Raw genomic sequence first — 25918 nt, 5'->3', positions numbered from 1 at the left:
AAAACAGGCATCCAGTATAAAGGATTAGTAAAATACCATAAGATATTGGGAAAATAATAGTAATATGGCAAACAAATGTCATTCTTAGCAGTTGTGAATTTGCCTGTAGCATTACAGTTCTGAATGCTTCAACTTAAAATGTTTTCAAATATTTGATATATTATGCATTTGCATAGATCACACATTCCAGAATATTAGATAAAAAGGAAAACACTAATTTCTACTGGATAGACAATGTCAAGAGTGATTTGTCACAGAAATGGATACAGCTGGCTGAAGCAGCCAGGCTAGCTCAGAACCGACAACAATTGAGTTCATCCGTTCGGCCCCATCGTCGCTGCTATAATCAAACAATGTATTAGTAGCTTTATACTGCTATGGCCATAAATCACAGAGAATATCTGAATAGCACATAAAGACTGGCTCAAATTCTCTACTTATACCATGTAGCAAATTAAGTAATCTTATGGCACTAATATATTAAATTTCATTTTCATCAGTCTCCACAGCAGACTGAGGAACTGGAACCTTTACATTCTTCAAAATGCCACATTCAGGTACAGGGTGTGCTAGAGTCTCCACATTGGCCTCTTGACAAAATGGAGTGAGGGAAGGTTTGATGAAGATTTCAAAGTGTTCTCTAGCTTCTCCGTCCTCTTTTTCCAGATAGAATTGGTATTCACCAAACCGCAAAATACACTTCCTTGGTAAATCGATCTTATTGAGGTGATCCAGAATTGCATTATCGACAGACAGTTTAGTCTTCAAGCTTGTATTTTTGATTTCAAAGCAGAGTTCTGAGCTTTCGTTGTGTCGGAAAGCTTGGATGGCAAACTGAATTCGTGAGGCACGCTTGTCTAAGAGAGGAAAATGACATACTTTGGAGTCACGGCCGAACTTTACCAACGCCTCGGTTCGATACTTCTGTTTCTCAATGAAATTTAGGGACTTAAACACTCCTGCCTGTGGGTGGTAGATGTTGATATCAAGACAAGTTAAAGTCTCTTCAGTGTCAGCATTTTCAAAAGACATCATGTTGCACGTTTATATTTCTGCAAAAACAATAATCATCATCATTGTTTCGCTCCATTACAACAGTGGCTACACCGCAAAAGTAAATCATTGGCTGTGAAATGCTTTGGGAAGTTCTGAGGTTGTGAAAGGCAATATATAAATGCAAGTCATTTTTTTTTATATACATTGGTTTCATAAGTACACTGAATAAACTATTTATCCAAGCAATCTAATATTCTAGGCATTTAAACTTATAATGAACTCTTCACTCTTAATACAGTAGAAGCCCTTTAATGGAACAGCCAGTGGCCAGTAAAACAATTATTTTATTTTATTGTAGCTACTAAGCAAATTCCCACAAATTGAAATCATTAATGCACCTCTAAAAGCAGGCTTGCATTGAAAGATGAGGCTGTAAATTAACTGTTTAAGCCTCTTCAAACTGGAGGTAACAGTGGAAAGTCAAGCAAACCTACCCACGCAATAATTATACCAGTATGCCTCAGCTGGAGTATTGTGTTTAATTCTGGGCACCACATTTTAGGAAGGGTATCAAAGCCTTAGAGAGGGTACAGTAGAGATTTACTAGAATGGCACCAGGGATGAGGGGCTTCAGTTATGTGGAGAGACTGGAGAAACTGAGGCTGTTCTCCTTAGAGCCGAGAAGTTTATGAGATTTGATAGAGGTGTTGAAAATCATTAATGGTGTTGACAGAGTAAATAAGGAGAAATTGTTTCCAGTAGCAAAAGGTTTGGTAGCCAGAGGACACTGATTTAAGGTGATTGCGGAAAGGACCAGAGGCAACATGAGGAAACTTTTTTACACACTGAGTTGTTGTGTTCTGGAATGCACTGCCTGAAAGCGTGGTGGATGCAGATTTAATAGTAACATTCAAAAGAGAATTTGAAGGGAAAAAAGTACAGGTTATGAAGAAAGAGCAGGGGAATGGGATTCATTGGATAGTTCTGCCAAAGAGCTGGCACAGGCAGGATGGGCCGAATGGCCTCCTTCGGTGCTGTATCATTCTATGTTCTCTATTTAGAAAACAGTACAGTTGAGGGAGAGCCTGAATCAATTCTCGACAATTTTTAAAAGTATACACTGTAATTAGATAATATCACACAATAAAATTACATTTTTCTCAGCTCCTGTGTTATTAGTTCTACTATGCAAAAAGTACATGTTACTTGTTTTCTGTAAATCGCAATGCATTTACATAGAATCATAGAAATTTACAGTACAGGAGGAGGCTATTCGGACACGTGATATGCAGGCCATGATCCTTACATAAGAACATAAGAACATAACAATTAGGAACAGGAGTAGGCCATCTAGCCCCTCGAGCCTGCTCCGCCATTCAAAAAGATCATGGCTGATCTGGCCGTGGACTCAGCTCCACTTACCCGCCTGCTCCCCGTAACCCTTAATTCCCTTATTGGTTAAAAATCTATCTATCTGTGATTTGAATACATTCAATGAGCTAGCCTCAACTGCTTCCTTGGGCAGAGAATTCCACAGATTCACAACCCTCTGGGAGAAAAAATTCCTTCTCAACTCGGTTTTAAATTGGCTCCCCCCTATTTTGAGGCTGTGCCCCCTAGTTCTAGTCTCCCCGACCAGTGGAAACAACCTCTCTGCCTCTATCTTGTCTATCCCTTTCATTATTTTAAATGTTCCTATAAGATCACCCCTTATCCTTCTGAACTCCAACGAGTAAAGACCCAGACTGCTCAATCTATCATCATAAGGTAATCCCCTCATCTCCGGAATCAGCCTAGTGAATCGTCTCTGTACCCCCTCCAAAGCTAGTATATCCTTCCTTAAGTAAGATGACCAAAACTGCACGCAGTACTCCAGGTGCGGCCTCACCAATACCCTATACAGTTGCAGCAGGACCTCCCTGCTTTTGTACTCCATCCCTCTCGCAATGAAGGCCAATATTCCATTCGCCTTCCTGATTACCTGCTGCACCTGCAAACTAATTTTTGGGATTCATGCACAAGGACCCCCAGGTCCCTCTGCACCGCAGCATGTTGTAATTTCTCCCCATTCAAATAATATTCCCTTTTACTGTTTTTTTTTCCAAGGTGGATGACCTCACATTTTCCGACATTGTATTCCATCTGCCAAACATTAGCCCATTCGCTTAACCTATCTAAATCTCTTTGCAGCCTCTCTGTGTCCTCTACACAACCCGCTTTCCCACTAATCTTTGTGTCATCTGCAAATTTTGTTACACTACACTCTGTCGCCTCTTCCAGGTCATCTATGTACATTGTAAACAGTTGTGATCCCAGCACCGATCCCTGTGGCACACCACTAACCACCGATTTCCAACCCGAAAAGGACCCATTTATCCCGATTCTCTGCTTTCTGTTAGCCAGTCAATTCTCGATCCATGCTAATACATTTCCTCTGACTCCGTGTACCTTTATCTTCTGCAGTAACCTTTAGTGTGGCACCTTATCGAATGCCTTTTGGAAATCTAAATACACCACATCCATCGGTACACCTCTATCCACTATGCTCGTTATATCCTAAAGAATTCCAGTAAATTAGTTAAACATGATTTCTCCTTCATGAATCCATGTTGCGTCTGCTTGATTGCACTATTCCTATCTAGATGTCCCGCTATTTCTTCCTTAATGATAGCTTCAAGCATTTTCCCCAATACAGATGTTAAACTAACTGGCCTACAGTTACCTGCCTTTTGTTTGCCCCCTTTTTTTAACAGAGGCATTACATTAGCTGCTTTCCAATCCGCTGGTACCTCCCCAGAGTCCAGAGAATTTTGGTAGATTATAATGAATGCATCTGCTATAACTTCCGCCATCTCTTTTAATACCCTGGGATGCATTTCATCAGGACCGGGGACTTGTCTACCTTGAGTCCCATTAGCCTGTCCAGCACTACCTCTCTAGTGATAGTGATTGTCTCAAGGTCCTCCCTTCCCACATTCCTGTGATCAGCAATTTTTGGCATGGTTTTTGTGTCTTCCACTGTGAAGACCAAAGCAAAATAATTGTTTAAGGTTTCAGCCATTTCCACATTTCCCATTATTAAATCCCCCTTCTCATCTTCTAAGGGACCAACAGTTACTTTAGTCACGCTCTTCCGTTTTATATATCGGTAAAAGCTTTTACTATCTGTTTTTATGCTTTGCGCAAGTTTACTTTCGTAATCTATCTTTCCTTTCTTTATTGCTTTCTTAGTCATTCTTTGCTGTCGTTTAAAATTTTCCCAATCTTCTAGTTTCCCACTAACCTTGGCCACCTTATACGCATTGGTTTTTAATTTGATACTCTCCTTTATTTCCTTGGTTATCCTCGGCTGGTTATCGCTTCTCTTACCAACCTTCTTTTTCACTGGAATATATTTTTGTTGAGCACTATGAAAGAGCTCCTTAAAAGTCCTACACTGTTCCTCAATTGTGCCATCGTTTAGTCTGTATTCCCAGTCTACTTTAGCCAACTCTGCCCTCATCCCACTGTAGTCCCCTTTGTTTAAGCATAGTATGCTCATTTGAGACACTACTTCCTCACCCTGAATCTGTATTACAAATTCAACCATACTGTGATCACTCATTCCGAGAGGATCTTTTACTAGGAGATCGTTTATTATTCCTGACTCATTACACAGGACCAGTTCTAAGATAGCTTGCTCCCTTGTAGGTTCTGTAACATACTGTTCTAAGAAACAATCCCATATGCATTCTATGAATTCCTCCTCCAGGCTACCCTGTACGATTTGATTTGACCAATCGATATGTAGATTAAAATCCCCCATGATTACTGCCGTTCCTTTATCACATGCCTCCATTATTCCCTTGATTATTGTCCGCCCCACCGTGAAGTTATTATTTGGGGGCCTATAAACTACGCCCACCAGTGACTTTTTCCCCTTACTATCTCTAATCTCCACCCACAATGATTCAACATTTTGTTCATTAGAGCCAATATCATCTCTCACAACTGCCCTGATATCATCCTTTATTAACAGAGCTACCCCACTTCCTTTCCCTTCTTGTCTATCCTTCCGAATTGTCAGATAACCCTGTATGTTTAATTCCCAGTCTTGGCCACCCTGCAACCACGTTTCTGTAATGGCCACCAAATTATACCCATTTGTAATGATTTGTGCCGTCAACTCATTTACTTTATTTCGAATGCTGCGTGCGTTTAGGTACAGTGTTTTAATACTAGTTTTTAAACTATGATTTTTAGTTTTGACTCCTCCTGCAGCCCCTTTATATTCATACATATTGTCCCTTTCTATCACCTTGTGGTTTACACTTACCCCAATGCTATTCTGTTCTGTTGCCTCCTGCCTTTTGCATTCTTTCTTGGAGTCCTGTTCATCTGAGCTCTCACCCACTCTAACTAGCTCAGAGCCCTCTCCTGGGTTGCGAATACTCCTCGCATTGAAGCACAGAGCTTTCAGGCTTGCCTTTTTATTACACTTTGACCCTTTAGAATTTTGCTGTACAGTGGCCCTTTTTGTTTTTTGCCTTGGGTTTCTCTGCCCTCCATTTTTCCTCATCTCCTTTCTGTCTTTTGCTTCTGTCTCCATTTTGTTTCCCTCTGTCTCCCTGCATTGGTTCCCATCCCCCTGCCATATTAGTTTAACTCCTCCCCAACAGCACTAGCAAACACTCCCCGTAGGACATTGGTTCCGGTCCTGCCCAGGTGCAGAACGTCCGGTTTGTACTGGTCCCACCTCCCCCAGAACCGGTTCCAATGCCCCAGGAATTTGAATCTTTCCCTGCTGCACCACTGCTCAAGCCACGTATTCATCTGAGCTATTCTGTGATTCCTACTCTGACTAGCACGTGGCACTGGTAGCAATCCCGAGATTACTACTTTTGAGGTCCTACTTTTTAATTTAGCTCCTAGCTCCTTAAATTCGTCTCATAGGACCTCATCCCGTTTTTTACCTATATCGTTGGTACCTATATGCACCACGACAACTGGCTGTTCACCCTCCCTTTTCAGAATGTCCTGCACCCGCTCCGAGACATCCTTGACCCTTGCACCAGGGAGGCAACATACCATCCTGGAGTCTCGGTTGCGGCCACAGAAACGTCTATCTATTCCCCTTACAATCGAATTCCCTATCACTATTGCTCTCCCACTCTTTTTCCTGCCCTCCTGTGCAGCAGAGCCTGCCACGGTGCCATGAACCTGGCTGCTGCTGCTCTCCCCTGATGAGTCATCCCCCTCAACAGTACCCAAAGCGGTGTATCTGTTTTGCAGGGGATAACCGCAGGGGACCCCTGCACTACCTTCCTCGCACTGCTCTTCCTGTTGGTCTTCCATTCCCCATCTGGCTGTGTACCCTTTACCTGCGGTAAGACCAACCAGCAGTTCCATTACAGACCCATTCCACGTCTGAACCGGGGTCAAACAGGGCTGCATCATTGCTCCAACCCTCTTCTCAATCTTCCTCGCTACCACCTCACTGTCAACAAGCTCCCCGCTGGAGTTGGACCAAACTACAGAACCAGTGGGAAGCTGTTTAAACTGCGCCGCCTCCAGACCAGGTCCAACACCACCCAAATCTCTGTCGTTGAACTGCGATACACAGACGACACCTGTGTCTGCGCACATTCTGAGGCTGAACTCCAGGATATAGTCAATGTATTCACCGAGGCATATGAAAGCATGGGTCTTACGCTTAACATCCGTAAGACATATGTCCTCCACCAGCCTGTCCTTGCCGCACAGCACTGCCCCCCAGTCATCAAGATTCACGGCGTGGCCCTTGACAACGTGGACCACTTCCCATACCTCGGGAGCTCTTGTCAACAAAGGCAGACAATGATGCGGAGATTCAACATCGCCTCCTGAGGAAAAGAGTGTTCGAAGACCAGGCCCTCAAACCTACCACCAAGCTCATGGTCTGCAGGGCTGTAGTAATACCTGCCCTCCTGTATGGATCTGAGGCATGGACGACTTACAGAAGACACATCAAGTCGCTGGAGATATATCACCAATGATGTCTCCGCAAGATCCTGCAAATCCCCTGGGAGGACAGACACACCAATATCAGTATCCTTGCCCAAACTAACATCCCCAGCATTGAAGCACTAACCACGCTCGATCAGCTTCGCTGCGCAGGCCACTTAGTTCCAGACACGAGACTCCCTAAGCAACTGCTATATGTGGAACTGCTTCATGGCAAACGAGCCAAAGCTGGGCAGCGGAAACGTTACAAATACACTCTCAAAGCCTCCCTGGTGAAGTGTGACATCACCACTGACATCTGGGAGACCCTAGTCGAAGACCGCCCTAGGTAGAGAAAGTGCATCTGGGAGGGCGTTGAGCTCTTCGAATCTCACGCTGCGAGCGTGAAGAGGTCAGGCACAGGCATCGGAAGGAGCGTGTGGTAAATCAGTGCCACTCCCCCCTTCCCCCGACGAATATCTGTCCCACATGTGACAGGGTTTGTGGCTCTTATGTTGGACTGTTCAGCCACCAAAGAACTCACTTTAGGAGTGGAAGCAAGTCTTCCTCGATTCCCAGGGACTGCTTATGATGATTTAGACACGATGGGGTGAAATGGCCTCCTTCTGTGCTGAAAATTTCTATGATTCTATGATTCGGCCCATCATGTCCGTGCCTGCCGACAAAGAGCTATCCAGCCTAGTCCCACTTTCCAGCTCTTGGTCCATAGCCTTGTAAATTATGGTACCTCAAGTGCATATCCAAGTACTTTTTAAATTCTACAACGGTTTCAGACCTCCACCACCTTCTGGGTGAAAGCATTTCTCCTCAAATCACCTCTAAACCTCCTACCAATTACTTTAAATCTATGTCCCCTCTGCTAAGGGAAATAGGTCCTTCCTATCCACTCTATCTATGCCCCTCATAATTTTATACACCTCAATTAGATCTTCCCTCAGCTTCCTTTATTCCAAAGAAAATAACCCCAGACGATCCAAACTTTCCTCACAGCTAAAATTCTCCAGTCCAGGCAATATCCTCGTAAATCTCCTCTGTACCCTCTCTCATGCAATCATATCAGTCCTGTAATATGGTAATCAGAACTGCACGCAGTACTCTAGCTGTGGCCTAACTAGTGTTTTATACAGTTCAAGCATAACCTCCTTGCTCTTATATTCTATACCTCAGCTAATAAAGGAAAGTATCCCGTATGCTTTCTGAACCACCTTTTCTACCTGTCCTGCTACCTTCAGAGATCTGTGAACACTCCAAGGTCCCTCTTTTCCTCTACAATTCTTAGTGTCCTACCATTTATTGTGTATTTCTTACCTTGTTAGCCCTCCCCAAATGCATTACCTCACACTTTTCCGATTTAATTCAATTTGCCACTGTTCTGCCCACCCCCAGTCCATTGATATCTTCCGGCAGTCTACAGCTTTCTTCTTCATTATCAACCACACGGCCAATTTTTGCATCATCTGCAAACTTTTTAATCATACCCCCTACATTCAAGTCCAAATCATTGATATATACACAAAAAGCAAGAAACCTAGTACTGAGCCCCGCAGAACCCCACTGGAAACAGTCTTCCAGTAACAAAAATACCCATAACCATTACCCTTTGCTTCCTGCCTCCGAGCCAATTTTGGATCCAACTTGCCACTTTGCATGGGCTTTTACTTTTGTGTCAGTCTGCCATGTGGGACCTTATCAAAAGGTTTGCTAAAATCCATACACACTGCATCAAACGCACTACCCTCATCAACTCTCCTTGTTACCTCCTCAAAAAATTCAATCAAGTTAGTCAGACATGACGTTCCATTAACAAATCCATGCTGACTGTCCTTGATTAATCTGTGTCTTTCTAAATGAAGATTTATCCTGTCCCTCAAAAATTTTTCTAATAGTTTTCCAGCCACCGAGGTTAGGCTGACTGGCCTGTAATTACTCGGTCTATACCTTTCTCCTTTTTTAAACAACAGTACAATATTAGCAGTCTTCCGGCACCACACCTGTAGCCAGAGAGGTTTGGAAAATATGGTCAGAACCTTTGTTATTTCCTCTCTTGCTTCTCTTAACAGCCTGGGATTAATTTCATCCATGCCTGGATATTTATCCACTTTCAAAGATGCTAAACCCCTTAATAATTCCTCTTTCACTATTTTTATTTCATCTAATATTTCACACACCTCCTCCCTGATTGCAACATCTGCATCGCCCCTCTCTTTTGTGAAAACAGATGCAAATTATTCATTACGAACCATACCCACTTCTTCCGCCTGCACACGCAGGTTACCTTTATGGTCTCTAATAGGTCCTACTCTTTCATTAATTATCCTCTTGCTCTTATTGTATTTATAAAGTATCATTGGGTTTTCCTTGATTTTACCTGCCAATATTTTTTCATGCCCTCTCTTTGCTTTCCTAATTTCTTTTTTAATTTCAACCCTTCACTTTCTATACTCCTCTAGGATTTCTGCAGTATTGAGCCCTCGGTATCTGTCATAAGCTTCCCTATTTTTCTTTATCCTACCCTGTATGCCCCTTGACATCCAGGGGATCTAGTTTTGTTAGTTCCAAGCTTTTGTTTAAGGGAATATATTTGCTCTGAACTCTTACTATCTCCTTCTTGAATGCTTCCCACTGCCCTGACATTGATTTACCGTCAAATAGCTGTTTCCAGTCCATATTTGCTAAATCACATCTCAGCTTAGTAAAATTGGCTTTTCCCCAATTAAGAACTTTTATTCCTGGTCTATTTTTGTCATTTTCCATAACTACGCTAAATTTAACTGAATTATGATCACTACCACCAAAATGCTCTCCCACTGATACCCCTTCCACCTGCCCAGCTTCATTCCCGAAAACTCAGTACAGAACCGCCCCCTCTCTTGTTGGGCTTGCTACATACTGGCTAAACAAGTTCCCCTGATTGCATTTAAGAATTATGCTTCCTCTATAGCTTTCACAGTAATTCTATCCCAGTTAATATTAGGGTAGTTAAAATCCCATAATATTACTGCCCTATTGTTTTTGCACTTCTCAGAAATTTGCCTACATATTTGCTCTTCTATCTCCCTCTGACTGTTTGGGGGGGGGGGGGGCGGGGGGAGGTCGATAGTACACTTCCAGCACTATGATTCCCCCTTTTTTGTTCTTCAGTTGAACCCATATGGCCTCATTTGATACAAAAGCAAAATATTGAGGATGCTTGAATCTGAAATAAAAACAGAAAAAGCTGGAAATCTCAGCGGACGACCCGAAACGTTAACTCTGCTTCTCTCCACAGATGCTGTCTAATCCGCTGAGATTTCCAGCATTTAAGGAGGCCTCACAGTTAGAGAGCACATGTAGTTAAGGAGGTCTCACAGTTGGAGAGGCATTCTGGAGACCTGCAATAAAAGACTAAGGTCACACGTTACTTTGAGCTCACAGTGTTCAGTCTGACTCCTTCTCCATACATAACAACTGGCGACGAGATACAGATAGTGAACCCAAAGATGCAGAGAACAGTGGGCATCCTGGAGAAATTCTCGGAGGGAGATGATTGGAAAACTTTTGTGGAGCAACTCGACAAATACTTCGTGGCCAACGAGCTAGATTGGGAAGAGAACACTGTCAAACGAAGGGCGATCCTCCTCACCGTCTGTGGGGCACCAACGTATGGCCTCACAAAGAATCTGCTCACTCCAGCGAAACCCACGGAAAAATTGTACGATGATTTGTGCACACTGGTCCGAGAGCATTTAAATCCGAAGGAACGCGTTCTGATGGCAAGGTACCGATTCTACACCTACAAAAGGTCTGAAGGCCAGGAAGTGGCAAGCTATGTCGCCGAGCTAAGACGCCTTGGAGGACATTGCGAATTTGAAGGACATTTGGAGCACATGCTCAGAGACTTTTTCACACTTGGCATTGGCCACGAAACCATACTTTGCAAACTTTTGACTGTAGAGACTCCAACCTTGAGTAAGGCCTTAGCGATAGCCCAGGAGTTCATTGCCACCAGTGACAATACTAAGCAAATCTCTCAGCACACAAGTGCTGCTACAAGTACTGTGAACAAAGTGATGTTGTTTTCGAATCGCAACGTACAGGGCAGGTGATACATGCCTGCAGCTGCGCGTCCGCAGATGTCTCAGAGTCCACCATCAAGGGTGATGAATGCAAGACCATTAACATCTTGTTGGCGCTGAGGGGGTGATCATCGTTTCCATTCATGCCGCTTCAAAGGGTTTGTTTGCAAGGGCTGTGGAACAAAGGGACACCTCCAACGTATGTGCAGGTGAACTGCTAATCCTGTTAAACCTGCAAACTACCATGTTGCAGAGGAGGACAGATCCACGGAGGATCACGAAGCCACTGATCGAGGAGGCAGAGGTACATAGGGTGCACACATTCACCACAAATTGTCCCCTGATAATGCTGAATGTTGAACTAAATGGACTCCCGGTGTCAATGGAACCGGGCACGGGTGTGAGCCAGTCCATCATGGGCAAAATGACTTTCAAAAGACTGTGGTGCAACAAGGCCTCAAGGCCAGTCTTAACTCCAGTTCGCACGAAACTAAGAACTTACATGAAAGAACTGATCCCGTAATTAGCACTGTTACCGTAAAGGTCTCTTACGATGGAGTGGTGCACAAGCTACCACTCTGGGTGGAACCGGGCGATGGTCCCACGCTGCTCGGCAGGAGCTGGCTGGGAAAGAAACACTGGAACTGGGACGACGTCGGAGTACTATCGCCCACTGACGACACTTCGTGTGCCCAGGTCTTAAACAAGTTCCCTTCACTGTTCGAACCAGGTATTGTGAAATTCCAAGGAGCAAAAGAGAAGATCCACCTCATTCCGGGGGCGTGACCCATCCATCACAAGGCGAGAGCAGTACCGTACATGATGAGAGAAAGGGTAGAGATCGAGCTAGACCGGCTGCAACGAGAGGGCATAATTTCACTGATCGAGTTCAATGAGTGGGCCAGCCCGATCGTTCCTGTCCTCAAGGGAGATGGCACCGTCCGAATCTGTGGTGATTACAAAGTAACTGTCAATCGTTTCTCCCTGCAGGACCAATACCCACTACCAAAGACCGACGACTTCTTTGCAACGCTGGTGGGAGGAAAGACGTTCACGAAGCTGGATCTGACTTCAGCCGACATGACCCAGGAACTGGAAGAATCATCGAAGGGCCTCACCTGCATCAACACGCACAAAGGTCTTTTTATTTATCACAGATGCCCATTTGGAATTTGATCAGGGCGGCGATATTCCAGAGAAACATGGAAAGCTTACTGAAGTTGGTCCCGCACACCGTGATCTTCCAGGACGACATCTTGGTCACAGGTCGGAATACAGCCGAGCATCTGCAAAACCTGGAGGAGGTTCTTAATCGACTCAACCACATGGGGCTCAGGTTAAAACGCTTGAAGTGCGTTTTCCTGGTGCCTGAAGTGGAGTGCTTGGGAAGGAGGATTGCAGCGGATGGCATCAGGCCCACCAACGCGAAGACGGAGGCAATCGAGAACACACCAAGGCCACAGAACGTGACGGAGCTGCGGTCGTCTCTGGGACTCCTGAACTACTTTGGTAACTTCTTACTGGGTCTCAGCACACTGTTAGAACCACTGCATGTCTTACTATGAAAAGGGGATGAATGGGTTTGGGGCAAAAACCAAGAAAATGCCTTTGTAAAAGCAAGACATTTGTTAAGCTCAAACAAATTGCTTGTGTTGCATGATCCATGTAAGAGTTTGGTACTAACATGTGATGCGTCGTCAGGCAGTGACTAGTGGGGTGCCACAGGGCTCAGTGCTGGGACCCTAGCTATTTACAACATACATTAATGATTTAGATGAAGCAATTGAGTGTAATATCTCCAAGTTTGCAGATGACACTAAGCTGTGCGGCGGTGTGAGCTGTGAGGAGGATGCTAAGAGGCTGCAGGGTGACTTGGACAAGTTAGGTGAGTGGGCAAATGCATGGCAGATGCAGTATAATGTTGATAAATGTGAGGTTATCCACTTTGGGGGCAAAAACACGAAGGCAGAATATTATCTGAATGGCAGCAGATTAGGAAAAGGAGGTGCAACAAGACCTGGGTGTCATGGTACATCAGTCATTGAAAGTTGGCATACAGGTACAACAGGCGGTGAAGAAGGCAAATGGTATGTTGGCCTTCATTACTAGGGGATTTGAGTATAGGAGCAGGGAGGTCTTACTGCAGTTGTACAGGGCCTTGGTGAGGCCTCACTTGGAATATTGTGTTCAGTTTTCGTCTCCTAATCTGAGGAAGGACGTTCTTGTTCTTGAGGGAGTGCAGCGAAGGTTCACCAGACTGATTCCCGGGATGGTAGGACTGACATATGAGAAGAGACTGGATCGACTGGGCCTGTATTCACTGGAGTTTGGAAGGATGAGAGGGGATCTCATAGAAACATATAAAATTCTGATGGGACGGGACAGGTTAGATGCAGGAAGAATGTTCCCGATGTTGGGGAAGTCCAAATCCAGGGGACACAGTCTAAGGATAAGGGGTAAGTCATTTAGGACTGAGATGAGGAGAAACTTCTTCAGAGAATTGTTAACCTGTGGAATTCCCTACCGCAGAGAGTTGTTGATGCCAGTTCATTGGATATATTCAAGAGGGAGTTAGATATGGCCCTGATGGCTAAAGGGATCAAGGGGTATGGAGAGAAAGCAGGAAAGGGGTACTGAGGTGAATGATCAGCCATGATCTTATTGAATGGTGATGCAGGCTCGAAGGGTTGAATGGCCTACTCCTGCACCTATTTTCTATGTTTCTATATGGTGCCGGGTGTGTATTGCAACAAGCTAACGCATTTTGGAAACTGCAACCGGTTGCTTATGCATCCAGGAGTCTATCTAAGGCTGAGAGAGCCTCCAACATGATTGAGAAAGAAGCGTTAGCGTGTGCCTATGGGGTAACGAAAATGCATCAATACCTGTTTGGGCTAAAATTCGAATTGGAAACTGACCGTAAGCCACTCATATCCCTGTTTTCCGAGAGTAAAGGGATAAATACCAACGCATCGGCTCGCATCCAGAGATGGGTGTTTACGTTGTCCGCATACAACTACGCCATCTGCCACAGGCCAGGCACAGGAAACTCGTCGATGCTCTCAGTAGGCTGCCATTGCCCACCACGGGGGTGGAAGTGGCGCAGCCCGCAAATTTAGCCATGGTTATGGAAGCATTTGGGAGTGAGCAATCACCCGTCACTGTCCAACAGATCAAAACCTGGATGAGCCAGGACCCCTTATTATACCTAGTCAAAAGCTGTGTGCTTTACAGGAGCTGGTCCAGTATCCCAGTGGAAATGCAGGAAGAGATAAAACCGTTCCAGCGGCGCAAAGATGAAATGTCTATACAGGCAGACTGCCTTCTGTGGAGCAATCGTGTAGGTGGTTCCCAAGAAGGGCAGAGATACCTTCATCAATGACCTCCACAGTACCACCCAGGCATCGTAATGATGAAAGCGATAGCCAGATCCCACGTGTGGTGGCCCGGTATCGATGCGGACTTAGAGTCCTGCGTTCACAGATGTAATACATGCTCGCAGTTAAGCAATGTACCCAGGGAGGCACCGCTAAATTTATGGTCTTGGCCCTCCAAACCGTGGTCTCGGGTACACGTCGACTATCCAGGCTCGTTCTTGGGTAAAATGTTCCTTGTGGTTGTAGATGCGTACTCCAAGTGGATTGAATGTGAAATAATGTCGGCTAGCACGTCCGCTACCACTACGGAAAGCCTGCGGGCCATGTTTGCCACACACGGCCTACCTGATGTACTGGTAAGCAACAACGGGCCATGTTTTACCAGTGTTGAGTTCAAAGAATTCATGACCCGTAACGGGATCAAACATGTCACATCTGCCCTGTTTAAACCAGCGTCCAATGGTCAGGCAGAGAGAGCAGTGCAAACCATCAAGCAAGGCTTGAAGAGGGTAACTGAAGGCTCGCTGTAGACTCGCCTATCCCGAGTCCTGCTTAGCTACTGCACGAGACCCCACTCGCTCATTGGGATCCCACCTGCTGAACTGCTCATGAAAAGAGCACTTAAGACAAGGCTCTCGTTAGTTCACCCTGATCTACGTGCGAGAGAACAGCTCCGCAGGTCGGGCTATAAAAGAGCTGGAATGGCTGGCCCTGGAACATCGTGGCCCCCCCGACCTGTGATAGAACACCTCTGCAGGTCGGGCTATAAAAGAGCTGGAGCAACATACCACTACAACCTCCAGCGCAAGCTGCTCCAAGTGTGCGATAATTTTGAGATGGGCGACTGGGTGACGTCATCAAAACCCTGGTCATCGTTTTGGAGCGTGGGCAGGAACGTCGGCAGGACCCAGGTACAGAGGAGTGAGAAGGTCGGGGTGGGGCGGATGAGCAGCGAGTGTTTGTGGCGAGATGCGGTGAATGTTTATGGCGGAGAAGCGGCGATAGATCGTGGCGGAGGTGCGACAGATGAGGGTACGGGGCCCAGGGGCAGCACGGGCCAACCCACTGCGATATGTGTGCGTGCTAGGTCCGGGCAGTAGAGCAGGTCTCCAGTTGTCTTGGTTAATCCTTGCTACTGGACCAAGACCTAGCTCTGTCAAGCCCGTGTGGTGGCTGGTGTGCAACGGTCACCACACGTTAAAAAAATTCACGTACAGGCATCTTCCACCCCCTCAATTGGAGTTCAGGACTGGAACATCAGGTCCTTCATCAAAACACCTGTGAACTCGTGGAAGCAAGTTATCCTCGTTTGAGGGACTACCTATGCTTGACATGAACAGGTAGAGAGTAGGTGGCTTCAACAAAGTACATACCATGTTAGCGCAAATGTGTCACACGAGATTTAAATCAATGATCCTGTATTTGTATTGAATTATGGACAAGGTCCCAAGTGGCTTCCCGGCACTGTCGTGGCCAAAGAGGGGAGCAGGGTGTTTCGGGTCAAACTTTCAAATGGATTCATTCACCGGAAGCACTTGGACCAAATCAAACTCATATTGACGGACTATCCTGAGCAACCCACCTTGGACTCTACCGTTTTTGATCCCCCAACATACACACCACTGGCAACCGGCCAGGCAGCCCAGCAAGGCCAGCTGCACAGCAGCCCGGCGAGGGCCCAACAAATGACTCAACAATACCAGCTTTCACACTGAGACGATCAACCAGGGCAGGAAGGGCCCCAGGTCGACTCACATTGTAAATAGTTACACTATTGACTTTGGAGGGGGAGTGTTGTTATATATGTTATATATATAAACTTGTATTTACTCTGTACAGCCACCAGAGGGCTCATTCTCTGGAGTCTCAAGGGATCCCATAATCGCTTGGGAGCACAGGTATTTAAGGAAGCCTCACAGGTTGGAGAGGCACTCTGAAGACCTGCAATAAAAGACTACGGTCACACTTTACTTTGAGCTCACAGTGTTCAGTCTGACTCCTTCTCCGTATATAACAATCACCTCTCATTCTTCTGAATTCCAATGAGTAGAGGCCCAACCCACTCAACCTTTCCTCATAAGTGAAACCCCTCATCTGCGGAATCAACCTAGTGAACTTTCTCTGAAGTGCCTCCAAAGCAAGTATATCCTTTCGTAAATATGGAAACCAAAACTGCACGCAGTATTCCAGGTGCGGCCTCACCAATACCCTGTACATCTGTAGCAAGACTTCCCTGTTTTTATACTCCATCCACTTTACAATAAAGACCAAGATTCCATTGGCCTTCCTGATCACTTGCTGTATCTGCATACTAGCCTTTTGTGTTTCATGCACAAGTATCCCCAGGTCCCGCTGTACTGCAGCACTTTGCAATCTTTCTCCATTTAAATAATAATTTGCTCTTCACGGTAGAAGACTCTAAAAACATTCCAATAATGGATAATTAAGGGGCTATAGGTCGGGAGGAACGTAATGCAATCACTATTACTAATGAAGTAGTACTAGGTAAAATAATGGGACTAAAATAATGGGATATAATGCCTTACATCCTAGGGTCTTATGAGAAGTGGCTGCAGAGATAGTGAATGCTTTGGTTATAATCGACCAAAATTCCCTGGATTCTGGGGTGGTCCCAGCGGACTGGAAAACCGCAAATGTAACGCCCCTATTTAAAAAAAGAGGCAGACAGAAAGCAGGAAACTATAGACCAGTTAGCCTAACATCTGTCATTGGGAAAATGCTGGAGTCCATTATTAAGGAAGCAGTAGCGGGAAATTTGGAAAAGCATGATTCAATCAAGCAGAGTCAGCATGGTTTTATGAAAGGGGAATCATGTTTGACAAATTTGCTAGAGTTCTTTGAGGATGTAACGAGCAGGGTGGATAAGGGGGAACCAGTGGATGTGGTGTATTTGGATTTCCAGAAGGCATTCGATAAGGTGCCACATAAGAGGTTACTGCACAAGAGAAAAGCTCACGGGGTTGGGCTTAATATATTAGCATGGATAGAGGATAGGCTAACTAACAGAAAACAGAGAATCGGGATAAATGGGTCATTTTCCGGTTGGCAAACAGTGACTAGTGGGGTGCCGCAGAGATTGGTGCTGGGTCCTCAACTATTTACAATCTATATTAATGCCTTGGATGAAGGGACTGATTGCAATGTAGCCAAGTTTGCTGATGATACAAAGATGGGTGGGAAAGCAAATTGTGAGGAGGACACAAAAAATTTGCAAAGGAACATAGACAGGCGAAGTGAGTGAGCAAAGATTTGGCAGATGGAGTATAATGTGGGAAAATGTGAGATTATCCACTTTGGCAGAAATAATAGAAAAGCAAATTATAATTTAAATGGAGAAAAATTGCAAAGTGCTGCAGTACAGAGAGACCTGGGGGTCCTTGTGCATGAAACACAAAAAGGTAGCATGCAGGTACAGCAAGTAATCAGGAATGTTGGCCTTTATTGCAAGGGGGATAGAGTATAAAAGCAGAGAAGTCCTGCTACAATTGTACAGGTTATTGGTGAGGCCACACAGTTTTGGTCTCCGTATTTAAGGAAGGATATTGTTGCATTGGAGGCTGTTCAGAGAAGGTTCACTAGGTTGAGTCCGGAGAGGAAGGGGCTGACTTATGAAGCTAGGTTGAGTAGGTTGGACCTATACACATTGGAGTTCAGAAGAATGAGAGTTGATCTTACTGAAACTTATAAAATAATGAGGGGGCTCGACAAGTTGGCTGCAGAGAGGATATTTCCACTCATAGGGAAAACTAAAACTAGAAGTCATACTCTTAGAATAAGTGGCCGCCTATTTAAAACTGAGATGAGGAGGAATTTTTTCTCTCAGAGGGTTGTAAATCTATGAAATTCTCTGCCCCAGAGAGCTATGAATACTGGGTCATTGAATATATTTAAGGCGGAGATAGACAGATTTTTTGAGCGATAAGGGTTATGAGGAGAGGGCAGGGAAGTGGAGCTGAGTCCATGACCAGATCAGCCATGATCTTATTGAATGGCAGAGCAGGCTCGAGGGACCAAATGGCCTACTCCTGCTCCTATTTCTTATGTTCTTATGTTCTTTAATCAATACTGCGAACCCCCCTCCTTTTTTATCTCCCTCTCTATCTCGTCTGAAAACCCTGCAACCAGGAATGTTGAACTGCCATAGCTGCCCTTCTTTCAGCCATGTCTCAGTAATAGCTATGATATCATACTCCCACATGTCTATCTGTGCCCTCAGCTCGTCTGCCTTATTCCCTAGACTCCTTGCATTTAAGTATATCCCATTTAGCACTGCCAACCTCCCTTGTTGTCCATTTTTTAGCCTTTGTTTCCTCTGCCTTCCAAACTCTCTTACTAATGTTCTGCCTTCCATTTCCAGCTTTGCTTCTCTCCCTTCTGAATCTACTCTCAGGTTCCCATCCCCCTGCCAAGCTAGTTTAAACCCTTCCCAACAGCACTAGCAAACCCCCCTGCGAGGATATTGGTTCCGGCTCTGTTGAGTTGCAACCCGCCCGGCTTGTACAGGTCCCATCTCCCCCAGAAACGGCCCCAATGCCTCAGGAATCTAAAGCCCTCCCTCCTGCACCATCTGTTCAGCCACACATTCATCTGCTCTATCCTCCTATTTCTGTACTCACTAACACATGGCACCAGAAGTAATCCGGAGATTACTACATTTGAGGTCCTGCTTTTTAATCTCCTTCCTCGCTCCCTAAAATTTGCCAACAGGATCTCATCCCTCTTTCTATTTATGTCATTGGTACTATTACGCTCATAATAAAGGATGAAACTGAGTACTGTATGCAATGAGTAAGTGTCACCTTAGCTCCTTTAATTAGACTGCAGAATGCTGGTGCAGCATGGGAGACCTGCTTATATACAGTGCTCCCAAGGGATGCTGGGATCTCTGGTGGTGGTGTGACACTGTGATACAGTTTGCCAGGAGTTAAGTACATAACATCACTCCTTCTTAAAGTCAATAGTACACTTATTTACAGGGTGAGACGATCTGGGGCTTTTTGCTCCCTTGTCGCACGTCTCGGTACAAATGCAGGTGTGGGTGAGTTGGTTGGTTCTTCACAGGGCTGCTGGGCAGCTGGCCTTGCCGGGCTGCTGGGGATGGAGAGTTCGGCTTCGTGGTCAACTGTGATGTCGGTTGCCACTTGTGTGTGTGTTGGAGGGTCGAAGTTGGTGGTGTCCTCTTCGGGTTGCTCGTCGCTGTTAGTGAACCGCAATTTGGTTTGGTCCAAATGCTTTCTGCATGTTAGTCCATTGGCCAATTTGACCTGAAACACCCTACACTCCCTTCTTTGGCTATGACCGTGCCAGCGAGCCATTTGGCACCATGTCCATAATTGAGTACAAACACAAGGTCATTGACCTCAATATTGCGTGACAAGTTTGCGCGATCATGGTACATGCTTTGTTGATGCCGCCTGCCCTTGATGTGATCATGGAGGTCAGGGTGGACAAGAGAGAGCCTTGTTTTAAGCGCACTTTTCATGAGCAGCTCAGCTGGGGGAACCTTAGTGAGCGAGTGGGGTCTGGTGCGATAGCTGAGCAGAATTCGAGACAGCCGGGTCTTCAGGGAGCCTTCCGACGTGCATTTCAAGCTTTGCTTGATGGTTTGAAATGCCCGGTCTGCCTGGCTGTTGGATGCGGGCTTGAACGGGACAGATGTGACGTGCTTGATCCCATTGCGGGTCACGAATTCCTTGAATTCAGCACTGGTGAAACAAGGCCCATTGTCGCTGACTAGGACATCAGGCAGGCCGTGTGTGGCAAACATGGCTCGCAGGCTTTCGATGATGGCAGTGGATGCGCTTACAGACATTATTACACATTCAATCCATTTTGAATAAGCATCCACAACAACCAAGGATATTTTGCCGAGACATGGGAGGGCAGAGGCAACATAGACCACAGTTTGGAAGACCATGACCACAAACTTAGCGGTGCCTCGATGGGTGCATTGCTCAGTTGAGAGCAAGTGTTGCTCTGGCGCACACATGACTCTAAATCTGAGTCGATGCCTGGCCACCACACATGGGATCTGGCTGTGGCTTTCATCATTACAATGCCTGGGTGGGTGCTGTGTAGGTCGCGTATGAACGTTTCTCTACCTTTCTTGGGCAAGACCACGTGATTACCCCACAAAAGACAGTCCGCCTGCAAGGACATTTCGTCTTTACGCCTGTGGAATGGCTTATCTCTTCCTGCATCTCTGCTGGGATGCTGGACCAGCTCCCATGGAGGACACAGTTTTTTACCAGGGACAGTAAAGGATCCTGGCTGGTCCAGGTCCTGATCTGGCAGGCCATAACGGGTAACGTTTCGTTTTCGAATGCATCCATCACCATGAACAAGTCTGCAGGTTGTGGCCATTTCCACCCCGGTGGTGGGCAATGGTAGCCGATTGAGAGCATCAGCGTAGTTCTCTGTGCCCGGTCTGTGGCAGATTACATAGTTGTATGCCGACAGCATGAGCGCCCATCTTTGGATGCAGGCAGAGGCATTGGTGTCAATCCCTTTGCTCTCTGAGAATAGCGATAGGAACGGCTTATGGTCAGTTTCTAGCTCAAACTTGAGACCAAACAAATAATGGTGCCTTTTTTTCACCTCATAAACGCACGCCAGAGCTTCTTTTTCAATCATGCTGTAGGCTCTTTTGGCCTTGGACAGACTCCTGGATGCATAGGCGACCGGTTGCAAAATCCCCGATTCATTAGCCTGTTGTAACACAAACCCGACCCCGTATGACGACCCATCACAAGCTTGCACTAATCGTTTACATGGGTTATACAGAACAAGCAGTTTGTTTGAACATAACAGATTTCTGGCTTTCTCAAAGGCAGCCTCTTGTGATTTCCCCCATACCCAGTCGTCTCCCTTACGTAGTAGCACATGTAGGGGTTCTAGCAAGGTGCTTAACCCGGGTAGGAAATTACCAAAATAGTTGAGGAGTCCCAGGAACGACCGCAGCTCCGTCACGTTCTGTGGTCTCGGCACGTTCTTGATGGCCTCCATTTTGGTGTCGGTGGGTCTGATGCCATCTGCTGCGATTCTTCTTCCCAAGAACTCGACCTCTAGCGCCAGGAAAACACACTTCGAGCGTTTCAACCTGAGTCCCACGCGATCGAGCCGACTTAGAACCTCTTCCAGATTCTTCAAGTGTTCGATGGTGTCCCGACCTGTGACCAGTATGTCGTCCTGGAAAACAACGGTGCATGGAACTGACTTTAGCAGGCTCTTCATGTTCCGTTGGAAAATTGCCACGGCCGAACGAATCCCGAACGGGCATCTGTTATAGATGAATAAATCTTTGTGCGTGTTGAGGCCTTTCAAAGATTCCTCCAGCTCCTGCATCATGTAGGCCGAGGTCAGGTCCAACTTGGTGAATGGCTTTCCTCCAGCCAGGGTCGCAAATAGGTCGTCTGCCTTGGGTAGCGGGTACTGGTCCTGTAGCGAAAAATGATTAATCGTTACTTTATAGTCCCCACAAATTCTGACCGTGCTGTCACCTTTGAGTACCGGGACAATCAGACTGGCCCACTCGTTGAATTCCACTGGTGCGATGATGCCTTCTCGCTGCAGCCCGTCCAGCTCAATTTCCACTTTCTCTCGCATCATATACGGTACCGCCCGTGCCTTGTGGTGGATTGGTCGTGTACCGGGAACCAAGTGGATCTGCACTTTCACCCCCGAGAAACTTCCAATGCCTGGCCTGAACAATGATGGAAATCTGCTTAGAACCTGGGCACATGAGGCGTCGTCGACGGACGTAAGCGGTCGGATGTCGCCCAGTTCCAGCGGATTTTTCCCAGCCAGCTTCTGCCGAACGGTGTGGGGCCATCCCCTGGCACGATCCATAGTGGGAGTTCGTGCACTGCTCCATCATAGGAGACTTTGACTTCTGCACTGCCAATTACAGGGATCAGTTCTTTGGTGTAAGTTCTCAGTTTGGTGTGAATAGGGCTGAGCTTGGGCCTGTGTGCCTTGCTGCACCACAGCCTGTCGAAGGCCTTTTTGCTCATTATGGACTGACTCGCACCCATGTCCAGTTCCATGGACACTAGAATTCTGTTCAGTTCAACTTTTAACATTATTGGTGGATATTTCGTGGTGAAGGTGTGTACCCCGTACACTTCTGCCTCCTCGATTCGAGTCTCTAGTTCAGCCTGAACCACCATGGATCGATCTTCCACTGCAATGTGGTGGTTTGCAGGGTTTGCAGCTTGCCTGCTGGAGGTGTCCCATTGTTCTGCAGCCGTTGCACGCATTGTGCTTGAAGCGGCATTGATGGGGCCGATGATCACCAACACAACGCCAACAAGGTGTTAACTGTCTCACATTAATGATTGGTGGCTCACTCTGGATCTTCTGAGGTCGTGCAGGAGCCGGCGTGTATGTTCTGCCATGTATATTCCTGCTCGAAAACGACGTTACTTTGTGCACAATACTAGCCTAAGCCTCTTTATGCTGTGAAATTTGTTTGGTGTTATCGCTGATGGACATCAATGCCTGGGCTATCGTTATGGCTTTGCTCAGATTTGGTGTTTCAGCAGTCAATAGTTTGCGAAGGATTACCTCATGGCCAATGCCAAGCACAAAAAAGTCTCCAAGCATTTGTTCAAGGAATCCATCAAATTCGCAATGTCCTGCAAGGCGCCTTAGTTTGGCGATATAGCTCACCACTTCCTGGTCCTCCGACCGTTGACACGTGTAGAACCGATACCTCGCCATCAAAACTCTTGCCTTTGGATTTAGGTGCTCCCAGACCATCGTACACAATTCTTCATAGGATTTGGTTGTTGGTTTTACCGGAGCTAGAAGATTCTTCATGAGGCCATAGGTTGTTGCCCCACAGAAGGTAAGGAGGATCGCTCTTCATTTGGCAGCGTTCTCGTCCCCTTTCAGCTCGTTGGCCACGAAGTATTGGTCGAGTCTCTCCACGAAGGTCTCCCAATCGTCCCCTTCTGAGAACTTCTCCAGGATACCAACAGTTCTTTGCATTTTCGCGCAGTTGTTCGTTACCTCATCGCCAATTATTACGCTCATAATAAAGGATGAAATTGAGTATGTGCAATGAGTAAGTGTGACCTTAGCTCCTTTAATTAGACTCCAGAGTGCTGGTACAGCGTGGGGGGCCTGTTTATATACAGTGCAACCAAGGGATGCTGGGATCCCTTGGGACGCCAACAGGTAGGTCCTCTGGTGGTGGTGTGATACAGGTTGCCAAGGGTTAAATACATAACAGGTACTGATATGGACCACGACCTCTGGCTGTTCACCCTCCCCCACAGAATGTCCTGCAGCAGTTCAGTGACATCCTTGACAACATACTATCCTGGAGTCTCGTCTGTGGATTAAATATTTTCTACAGCGAAATATAATAGAATGTTGATTCCAAATTAATTTGTATATTTCCTGAAATTAGTTGACCTAATGATGGAAAATTTATATTTTTTCATATGAAAGTTGGCCGGGATCTGATGAATTTTCAGTGTCACCTACAGAAGCTGTGGAATGCATCAAAATGCTACCACAGCCAGTTGTTGCCACTAGAAAACTTTAGTTTCTAACCTAATTGAAGCACTCTACTGGCAGAACGCTCTGTATTTTACCATACTAGAAAGAACCTAGTCAGATACCTGGATATTTTTCACATGGACAAGCCAAATCCTAAAAACTGGCGGGATACAAAGGCTCCCCGATAACATTGGGATTGCTATTAGTGACTATAACACTTACACATTATTTAATTACTTAGAAAACCGCACAATTGCAAAGTGTGATAAAGCCTGCCAGGGCTCAGTGTGTTAGTGCACTGAGTGTTTGGTATGAAGCACACAAACTGCCACATTTCTGGGTCAGATTCCCAGCTGGGTATTGAGCGGTTTGAGCCGGGGCAGCAGTGGAAGCAATGCATTTGGCCTTAGCACCCCAAGACATGGGGAAGGTCAGCCCAAATTCCTGCGATCGCAATTCTGAAACCAAAAGTGTATTCATGTCTTGGGCGAAATGCTGGAGGAGGAAGAAATGCAGCGCGTGCGTGTTATTTTTTTTAAGGGGAAGGGGTTAAACTTTTCAGTGTCTAAAAAAATGTTTAAAACTGCAGTGTAAAAGTTGGGCAAAACATCCAAAATCAGGCCCGGTCACGTCTCTGGGACTCAGGAGTCGGACAATATAACCGATCATAATATGCACGGAATGTCTCGTCAATTCTGTGACCGGATAAATGCAGCAACAAATTTGACAACAGGCGAACGAGTGCCTTTATCTCTCAATCTAATTCAGTAACTATAGAGATCCAATTTCACAGTGTACCCCAACTCCCTCCGCTATTGCCAGTTATCAGTACCAACCTTGCAGAACGCTGTGAGCCTCAGAAATGCTCAGAACATTCAGAAAGCCAGAGACTACCCCAACCGCTTCTCCACTGCTGCCAGCGAATAATCTGCTAAAGGCACAACGCAATAATTAGCACAAAAGACCGATCGGGGAGGGAAGCCCGCTCTTTGATTGACATCTGAGTTATCAAATCAGAATCGGCTACCTGACTGTGATTGGCATCTCCCTTTGCTCCTTGTCCCCACAATTGGCGTCGAGCAGCACCCACCACCCCACGTACAACAACAACTTGCATTTATATAGCGCCTTTAATGTAGTCCCACCGCACTTCATAGTGATATAAGACAAAAATTTGACACCGAGCCATATAAGGAGAAATTAGGACAGAAAGCTTGGTCAAAGAGATAGGTTTTAAGGAGCGTCGTAGAGGAGGAAAGAGAGGTAGAGAGGCAGAGAGGTTTAGGGAAGGAATTCCAGAGCTTAGGGCCGAGGCAACAGAAGGCACGGCCACCGATGGTTGAGCGATTATAATCAGGGATTCTCAAGAGGGCAGAATTAGAGGAGCGCAGATATCACAGGATGTTGCGAGGTTGGAGGAGATTACAGAGATAGGGAGGAGCTGCATTTTGATTTAGAAATGTCAATTGTTTTGAAACATGCCTCTTAAAAAATAACAGTTCAATATATGTTTGTGTGTGAGTGTGTGCATTTCTTGGTTGTAACTATGCGTGATGCGGCGAGGAGGGGAGGAAAGGGAAGAGGTGAGTCGAAAGATGAGGGGAAAGGGGAGGGAGAGGGAGGGGAGAGGGGCGAGGGGAGAGGGGCGAGGGGAGAGGGGAGAGGGAGAGGGGAGAGCGAAGGGAGAGGGGAGGGGCGGGGCAGGGGAGGAAGGACGGAGAGAGGAGGGAGTGGCAGATAGGAGAGGTGTGGGGCAGAGGGGTGGGAGGGAGAGGAGAGGGAGGGGAGGGGAGAGAGGAAGAGGGGGAAGGGGAGAGAGGAGCAAGAAGGGAGAAGAGGGGGGACGGAGAGGAAGGGAGGGGGAGACAGCGAGGTGACTAGTGAAGAGATGATGAGGGAGAGGAGATAGTGAGGGGCAAAGGATGGGGAGGGAAGGGGGGGGAGGGGGAAGGGGGAAGGGAAGGGGAGGGGAAAGGGAGA

The 25918-nt window shown here is 46.2% G+C and overlaps 1 protein-coding gene across 1 annotated transcript; it reads right to left on the bottom strand.

Moving 5' to 3' along the window:
• Positions 1-426: 426 nt before the first annotated feature.
• On the bottom strand, positions 427-24852 carry LOC139233704 (TRAF-interacting protein with FHA domain-containing protein A-like). Its single transcript, XM_070864120.1, has 2 exons — positions 24775-24852; positions 427-1052 (listed from the first exon to the last, which is right to left on the bottom strand). The coding sequence occupies exon 2, from the start codon at positions 1033-1035 to the stop codon at positions 481-483; it is 555 nt and encodes a 184-aa protein (XP_070720221.1). The 5' UTR covers positions 1036-1052; positions 24775-24852; the 3' UTR covers positions 427-480.
• Positions 24853-25918: the final 1066 nt, after the last annotated feature.

The sequence above is a fragment of the Pristiophorus japonicus genome, chromosome 2, assembly GCF_044704955.1.
Source record: "Pristiophorus japonicus isolate sPriJap1 chromosome 2, sPriJap1.hap1, whole genome shotgun sequence".
Lineage (NCBI taxonomy): Eukaryota > Metazoa > Chordata > Chondrichthyes > Pristiophoridae > Pristiophorus > Pristiophorus japonicus.
Note: the sequence above shows the minus strand (reverse complement) of the source record. Positions and strands in the feature narration are given on the sequence as shown.